General features: G+C 38.9%; 1 protein-coding gene across 1 annotated transcript in view; it reads left to right on the forward strand.

The window, feature by feature from the left end:
• The window catches only part of IYD (iodotyrosine deiodinase), a 54,371-nt gene extending 48,524 nt beyond the window's left edge, over positions 1-5,847 (forward strand). Inside the window, exons 5-6 of the mRNA XM_051811245.1 lie at positions 4,851-4,891; positions 5,606-5,847. Of these exons, the coding sequence (XP_051667205.1) occupies positions 4,851-4,891; positions 5,606-5,621 (57 nt within the window). The 3' untranslated portion in view covers positions 5,622-5,847. The remainder of the gene's footprint in view (positions 1-4,850; positions 4,892-5,605) is intronic.
• Positions 5,848-8,911: the final 3,064 nt, after the last annotated feature.

An 8,911-nucleotide genomic window follows, 5' to 3' on the forward strand; every position in this document is an offset into this window, starting at 1 on the left:
AGTTTTCAATAGCCCTGAAGAAATCAACATGCCTGGGGCCTGAGCAGTATAACCACAGAAACTTGTCAGTGCAGGGGGAAGGCCAGAACCTTCACACCGAGAGTCAAACAAGCAGCTCTGGCTGCAAGCACCACCATTTCCCTGCGCTCCAGCTGCTCAAAGGCAAGTTTACAGAGCATATCCTCTGGATAACTCTAGACCCAGGGGTCTAGCCATCCATTGTACAGTCACAGAGGGGTCTTCTCTGCCCTGACAGGCAGCGCAGCACCCGGGAGAGCCCCAGGCTGTGGGCCTCACACAGCCCTGCTGGCTGCCCTCCCAGAGCAGGGGCTTGTGGTATGCGCTTGGGGAGTCCCGAGGCTGTTTGGCACTGGAAGCAAACTAATGCAAAACACAGTCAAAGTGCTTTCATGTGAGCTCCTGAGGAGAGGCCAGGGCAGCTGTAAAGAATATGCATGGCCCAGGGTTTGTTTACAAGGAGACAGAGAGAGGGCTGTTGTGGGAAATGGCCACATCACTGTTCCAGTGGTGCACTGTACCTTGTTTATGTGATAGTGCCAAGTGGCAAGCACAGACACACTTGCGACAGAGCACCTTGGGAACTTCAGAGCCTCCTTTTGATCTTCTTCAAATCCTGAAAAGGGAGAAAGTTGTTTAAATTTGTACTACTGTCACCGCTACTCAGCTGTTTGAACCTTTTCTCCATCCACTCATGTTTACTTCTCTCAGCAACAGTGAGTTTCTAGAGTTTATTAGAAACATCACAGGCAATGCCAAAGCTTGAAATTCAGCAGCTGAGGTCACTTGACTTGTTCAGTGTGGAGAAGGGGAGACTTGACAGGAGACCTCATGGTGGTCTACAGCTTCCTCACAAGGGGAAGTGGAGAGGCAGACACTGATGTCTTCTCTCTGGACTCAAGGGAATGGCATGAAGCTGTTTTCAGGGAAGTTAGGTTGGATATAAGGAAAAGGTTCTTCACCCAGAGGGTGGCTGGACACTGCAACAGGCTCCCCAGGAAAGTGGTCACAGAACCAAGACTTCCAGAGTTCAAGAAGCATTTGGGCAATGCTCTCAGGTACATGGTGTGATTCTTGGGTCTGTCCTGTGCAGGGCCAGGAGTTGGAGTTTGATGATCCTTATAGGTCCTTTCCAACTCAGGATGTTATATGAATCTGTGAAATTCATGCTTGTGTCTTCGGGTGGATGTTTTACTACTGAAGCTCTGGGTAATGTGATAATAGTTGTATTTGTAGCAATTTCTGTTGTCTGCAATTTTCCCTCTTTTAATGACACATTCATAAGTACTATTCCAGACTCAAATAAAAAGTATTTCTGTTCTTGTTTGATAAAAAAGTATCTCTGTTCTTTTTTAATAATAGCTTAGTAAACATAGCACATTGTGTGAGCCCAGGAGTGTAAGAACTACTGGCTTTTCTATCCATACTCTGTGAATTTAATTTACCTTTTCAGATTAGTTTTATTCCCTGTAGGTACGTCCTGGACTCCTCTGTAGTAATTATTTTTGATGACTCCACTAACGCCTACTGCTTAAGACAGAGATGATCTATTTCAGACTCCTCCGCTGAATGAATTTAGCCAACAATCCACTCATGACTCTGGCAGATGTTTTTACTTTCCTTCTTTCCTTCAGGCCAGTAAAAACTTTATAAATCTTCACTCTATCATTCCAGAAATGTGATAACTTTCCCCCTTGACACCTGAAACATCTCACTGACCTTGTCTGCATACAGTAGAAGTGTTTGTACATACTACAGACCCTTGAGTTTAAAATTAATAAAACCTCAACATTTAGTCTTATAAAAGCTTGATTTAGATTAGACTAGGATCCACAAAATTAGGTTTTCTTAAGAATACTTACTCCTGGTGCTCATATACCCACAATTCAAAACCTGTCAACTTGATTACCTACTGTAACAATTCCAAATATTTATGTTGGTTGTCCCTGCTGTTTATATAACATTGTATCTCTCCTCCCTAGTATGTGTGTTAGTAGCCATGAAGTTAATGGACTATTTTCAATAATGTCAGGACACGTCAGCCAAAGGTTCTATAGAAAATGCATGAGATCCTGCTCCAAATCAAGCCTGAGGCATGTAAACTACAATCCTTCCTTTGTCTCCTTTTCAAGATGCTAACTCATTCCTTGGTCTGCTTTCTTGTTGAAGAAGACCAGAGAGTTCAAAGAGGCTACCTCAGACTCCCTTTTCAAATGCTATTTAAGGCTTGCCCTTCTTCTGTTTGTTGGAACTAGAAAGCATTTAGATATGTTGATTATTTTGATGGAAGGAGTGAGGTGAACTGATTATTGCAGTCCAGGTCTCTCTAGACTAGTGGACACATTATTTTTTGGAACTAAGTTTTGCTAAGAAGCCAAGGGTTAATTGGTTATGGAGACTAAATTATCTTTTCACTTTATAATTTATTAGAAAATGTCACAGTGTTGTAACCAGAGGCTGTTAGAAGCCTTCATCATGATGAATAATTTTGACATGATGTGACATGTCTGAGGAGGAATTTTTGAAATTGCTCTAATGTGAATAAATAAAATAGAGATTAGTATTCCAGAAAAAATATGTAAACTCAGAAAATTGCAAATGAAGACTGGCATAAACTTTTGTGGTTTGTTTTGTTTTTCTAAGTTGTGAAGTTGTTGGAGTTTTTTCAAAGTAGCAACATAAGAATTTTTAAAATTTTTTTAATTTATTTTTTTTTTGCGTCTTATTAGTACAGTGCTAATTGCAGATTGTTTAAAGTCCCTATAAAATAAAATTCCCATCAGGACAATACTCTATTTCAGTTTTCTTCACAAAGCAGGGGATGGTGATCTCTTTCTTCTGTCAATCTCCTTGTCATTCCTATCTCAGTACCATTCTTTGTCTTCTGCTTCTCAATAAGCCTGCAAGTTGTTTATGCAGAATTTGCAATATTTGACTCAGCAAATTTGTGTTGTACTCCTTGGACATCTTACTATCTCATACTTCCCTGGGTATTTTCTGTTTTCTGTGCATTCTCTGCAATAGCAAATCCAAAATGCTTGCATGAATTAAAGGTTGGTATTAGTGGATCTATGCAGTGGATTCATTCAGGTTCTGTGTTGTGCTGAGGAACAGCCATTAGTGTAAAACTCACAGAAATGAGAAAAATTATGAACACTGGCCAAAAAAGTCACCACCTCACAAAAGAGTAAGAATAGCTTGGTTAGGATGACTATTCCTGCAGTCACAACAGCAAAGTGTAATGAAAAGGAAGTATTTTTTTGCCTTCTCTTCTTTTAAGCTTCTTGAAAGAAAATATTTAGGCCTATGGCTTTGCTGCAGGATTTACTGATAATTCACATAAACCAATATCTGGTTTATCTGACTTTTAGATGGACTGAGTACCTGGAACTCAAGTTTTAGTTTGCAGTAGTTACGGGAAATGCCTGCTCCTGAACAGGAGGCAGTTTAAGTCAGGAGCTGCTTTGTAAACCAGTATACTTGTCCTAGTATACTGATGGAAGTAGTAGTAATTCAAGTGACAGCTGTAATGAGAGTGCCATTTGCTTATAAAATGCCAAAAGATGGAAATAATCATTAGTCACATGAAAAAAGGACTGCAATGGGATGAGATACCTGCGTCCGCTTATTACCGTTAAGCACCTATTTTATTAATAACACTGCTGTAAGCATTGTGTTTAAACTATCAATCCTCTATTAAGACTCAGAGCAAACAGCCAAAGCTGTAGGAGTCTCTCTACATTTCAAAAGGCACATTCTGCAGGACAGTATGCCCACTGGGAGACACCTGGGCAGCTAATAACCTTGAAACTGTCCATTCTAGGTCACCTATCCGTAGGTCATTACTGCCTTAACTCACCTCCTCAGCAACAGCCTGACCACTTTCACCTGTTGTGGGTTTTCCTAGGCGTGACGACTTGTATTCGAGAAATTTGATCCCATCTTGGATTAATGGGAGTTTTATCTCTGACACCCATGAGGCAGAGTTGAGGTTTTGATGATGTGTGAGAAGCAGCAACTGCTTCTGCATTGTCCATCTGCAGCTTCTTGGAATGATTACCTAGAGAGGGCATGGGTGCTCTTGACACAGAGAGCAGGTACGTAACATGAAAAGGTTCTGCTTCTTCGCATCTACCTTGCGGAGAAGAACACTCCTTTAATGATTCCATAATTAAAAAGAACAGCAGAAGTAAGTCCAAACCTTTAATAGCTGCTCAGATTTTAGGCTGAGTGTTTGGCAATCTCCTAAGCCCCTACAAGTGTTTTTTGTGTCTGTGTGGCATAAGAAACTAGTAGTATTTTACCATTAATATTGTTACTGTAATCCTGTACTATTTGTCCATGTTTTACACAGGACTGTTCTGCTCCCTAAGGATTAGACTTTGGCTAGTGTTGCATTCTCATCAGTGAGGGATGGCTTGTGCATCTGGGTTTTACATCAGAAACGCATGCTCTCATTTGTGTGAAGCTCATTCAGAAAATTGACTGGTTTTTCAAAAGTGGGACGGTATAGTTTTATACCAATGGAGTGCCAAAGGACTTAAGTTCATGTGTCCTTGTTTCTGGTTGCAGGAAAAGACATCAATACAGAGCACATGTGAAATTCTATCTGTGTAATGAAGTAAAATTCTTTGACTACACTGTTTCCAGTGTAAACTACTGAACTTGCAAACACCAAGTTGCGTGGGAGATAAGCCAAGGTGATGAAGTCCAAGCAAGATGAGGAAGCACAGAGACTGTAAACACATTACCTTCTATTAAAGGAAACATGTGTTGTAAAGATATAGACTCTTTTATTTTGGTAAGAATAAGTTTATTTTTTTCTGATACAGGTGGCAAATTCTCCAAGGAAAACATCTACAAGAGAGCAGAGGTAGGCCAGAACATTTAACAAAAGCCTCATTATCTGTTGTTCTGTAAAGCAGAGGACCAAATGCTGGTCTCTTAAAATTAGTGGCAAAACTATCTTTTTTAATGGCCTAGGAGTTTATCCCAGGTGTTTTGCTACCATAGTGACAGTCTTATCCACACATGTAGAGAGCAGTTGGTTTAAATTAAGAACTGCTGTTATCAAGGTGCAGTTTTGGAACCAAAGGACAACTAGAGCTAAATGAATTAAATGTAAGTATTACAAAAATATTTTGCAGTACACGTTCTAGATGTAGACTAGGACTTGACAGGATACTGTGGGCATCATTGCAATACTTACAGATCACAGTAAATACAGCAGAAGTATACATAATACAAATAAGTTTTACCTTCAGAAACTTATGTCATCTAAGCCCACAAGGCTCAGTGAGCACACGAATAGAAACCAAAATAAATGTATAAATTCACATACCTATACCAACTGTCTATAGGGCAAATGCTGAATAAATATACTGTTAGAACAGTCCATTTGTTATAAAACTATGCCAAATATCAAGAATGGTAGATTTTCCTGTAGTTTCCTTCACAAAGAGACTGCATACAAAAGAAAACTGTTTCAACTTCTGTATTGTGGGAATATCCTAAGTTCTTATTTCTTTGTGTGCCGATTCAATAAGTACTAGTGCCTGTGCTGATCTTTTTCTTTACTACTTTTTAGAACAAGGCTGTCCTGAGCTAATTTATGCTCTTCATTTGAAACATTGATGGCTGGCACTGAGAGCAAAACGAGAAAACTGGGCAAATTTTGGAGGTCCTGTTATCTTTAATATGTTTCTGGCAATGCCTTTCACGAGAATTTTAGATCTTCATGAATTTGAAAATAGAGGTAATAAATCAGATAAGTATAATGAAAACTTGAAATACAAGTGGGAATTTCAATTTGGTTCTGAGATGACCACTTAGACTAACATATTTTAAGATTTTATATTAATTCAGGTTTATTTTCATGTCTAGTTGTCATTAATTATACATAATACTGAATCCTACCATCAACTTCTGAAGCCTATGGAAAGTGAAATTTGCACTGATACCTGTGGCTGTTCACCTCAACCCATACAAGCTACAGACACAGGTTTGCTTTTTTTTTTTTTTACTGTCATGGTCACAGGTATAAACTGAGCAATTATTTTTTGGATGTGCAGTTTTTGTGAGGCAAATGAGTCTTACTGACAGATCTGTTTCCATATGATTTTGATTCATAGTGACTTTACACATGCCACTTGTGACTTTTCCGTTGCAGTTACTGGGATTGAGACAAAACCAGTTATATTTGTTTCAATTTTTAGATAAAACATATCTTTGAATATGTTTACTACTTCAGCTGTGAAGTCATTTAAATAGCAACAGTACTAGGGAGCATACTGGAGTATCAGACAAAAACAAAAGAATTTTGAAAGATCAGTTGAATTTTTTAAGCTCAAAAGCATCTATTTGATTCAAATCATACAATGTGTTACTGTGATATCATTAAAACAAATATCCCAAATGAGCCATCCCTCACCCTTCATACCAAAGGGGTGACATCATTTCTGCATATTGTATTGATAGTTTTTGTCATTCAGTACAGAGGTCAGGCAAGTAAGCTGGGAAAGCAAGATGTGTTCCAAAAGGCCACACCAAGTCCCAGCATGAGCTTTTTATTTTCTTTGAATGTAAGATCATAAGAAGTTAACTTTTAATCTGTTTTGTCCACCTGTGTTTACTGTAGCTAGGGGACCTATTGCTTTCCTATTGCTATTCTATTTATTTAAAGACAAAATGAGAACAGAAGAGTATATGGGAATACTCCTAATAAGGCAGATTTGGGCAAAAGGAGCCTGTACATTACCATCCCACACTCCTGTAGCTTCCGAGCAGACTGCTCGTTGCTTACCTGGCTAATTTTATACTGTGCTTCTCACTTTAGGCTATGGCTCCTACAGCATTGGTCTCATACTTTAGATGTTGTGGAAAATGGCATTTGCCTTGAAGTCAGTGATAGCTGAGTGCATACACTGCAGAAAATAAACACAAACATTGCTTTCATTGTCTCTTCCTTCCTCTATTATGTATGTTAAACTTCTGCTATTGTTGTTTTTTTGCTCACAGAGATACCAGGAATACCATTGGAAATTGTCTTCCAGCTCCTTCCTTGAAGGAAGGATAGGGAATCAGTTTTTTATTTTTATGTTTTTAATAGTGGAAGAGTACCAAGTCACAATTCTGAAACTTGTTCTACTATGAAAATAGCCCTGCTGAGAACATAGCATGGCTTTGTTTTGCCATTCCTCAGAAAAAAAAATCAAGAGGATGATGAGCAAATGCAAAAATATGTTTAAAAAAAAATCTTTTTCTTATAATATCTTGCACATGTTTATGCTTAGAAACATTTGTACAAGATAGGTATCTTTTATTAAGATATGTCCTAAAACAACCCATTCACTGAACAATATATAATAGTGACGCTGAATGCTGTCTGCTTTTATCATAGTAGCAACAGAATGGATTTGACAGTGCCTGTACTACTGTTTGCAAAGAGACGCACGCAAATTCAGGCTCATACTGCTTGCCAGACACAGAATGCTTTCTTAATGGTGAGATAAATTAGTTTCCATTTTAATGCAAATTTTCCTGCTTATTGGCTACAGAGCTCTTCTGTTGTATTCGGAGGGAATGCGTCTCAAGCGCTGGAGAGGCTTTGCATTACTTCCAGATACTGCTGAGATACGTGGGGGTGTGAAAGCAATCAGAGAGAAAAATTAATGTCATTTCATTCTGTCTTCTCTGTATTTCTTCATTAATTGAAGAAACAGTGGGGGAAAAGAGAGTTTGGCATCTCTAGTTTAAACAGTGTATTTCTCAGACCACTGTTATTCATACAGCTTTGTATGTAAATGCGTTCATCATTGTGTCTAGAAGACGTGAAAACCCCAGCAGAACCATCTCAGATTGCACTGTGTGGTACAGACTGTGAGGGAATGATGAACAAAAGTTGCTGTGTTCAACACAGAATGAGTTCTTTGCTGTTGGAACATTTTATTTTGTGATGTAGTAGAAGAGAGCAGAAGAAAATAGGAGAGGAATAGAAAGTCTGGCTTTAAAAGTTCTGTCAGAAGGATTGTCTGTTCATCTTACAGCTCATCTGTTGGAATACTGTCCTGGGATGCGAGTTCATGTTTTTCCTACTCCTGAAGCGATTTCAGTCACATCTTCTGAGAGATGCTATCACTTCGTTTCAGAGATGAGAGTCTTTCCCAGGCTTTGGCAGATTCCTGGGTCCTGCCCACTGAAACTGCCCCATCAGTGCTGAGCAAGAGGGATCTCAGCTTTTGCCGGCTCCCCTGGGAAGCAGGACTGTCAGGTTCCGTGTTATGCTTTTTGGATGGAGTATACACCAGAAATTCAGATAACTGTGCCATGTACACCTCTGCTCAGAGCCTTTCCTTGAAAGTTAGAAATACATCTTCAAGTTGTCTCAAGCAGAGGAAGGAAAGGATTTAGATTTCCAGTATTTGGGAGGAGGGTTTGTGTGCACAAGTGGGGGAAAAGAAGTTATGTGCAGTAACATACTTCTGTGATATTCCCTGGCTAGTCTGCAACCAGGTAAGTGTTGAATAGGAGACCTGGAATGGGAATCTAGAAGAGTTTTTTCCTGCATGACTTCACCACATGAAAGCATTTACTTGGTATCATACATCTTATTTAATAAACCTTATGGGTTTATAATTATCTTTGAGTCTTTTAACCTATGTTTATCTTTGACTGAAATGTTTCTACAACTCCCCAAAAGTTTGGGAGTGGGAAATACGATTATATAAGCCAGGTTTTCTGATAAAACCAAGAACCTTCTCTTCTACCTCTCCTACTTTTGTTGCTGAAACTCTCTTATTATTTTTAAAAAACCTTTAGCACTTTTGGGGTGGGAGTGGGGGAAAGTATTAATTTGGCTCTACTGCCCATAGAATTTTAAAAAACCCAACTTCTT

Source organism: Manacus candei, unplaced genomic scaffold (assembly GCF_025592945.1).
Source record: "Manacus candei isolate 608988 ecotype Guabito, Panama unplaced genomic scaffold, ASM2559294v1 h1tg000081l, whole genome shotgun sequence".
Taxonomy (NCBI): domain Eukaryota; kingdom Metazoa; phylum Chordata; class Aves; order Passeriformes; family Pipridae; genus Manacus; species Manacus candei.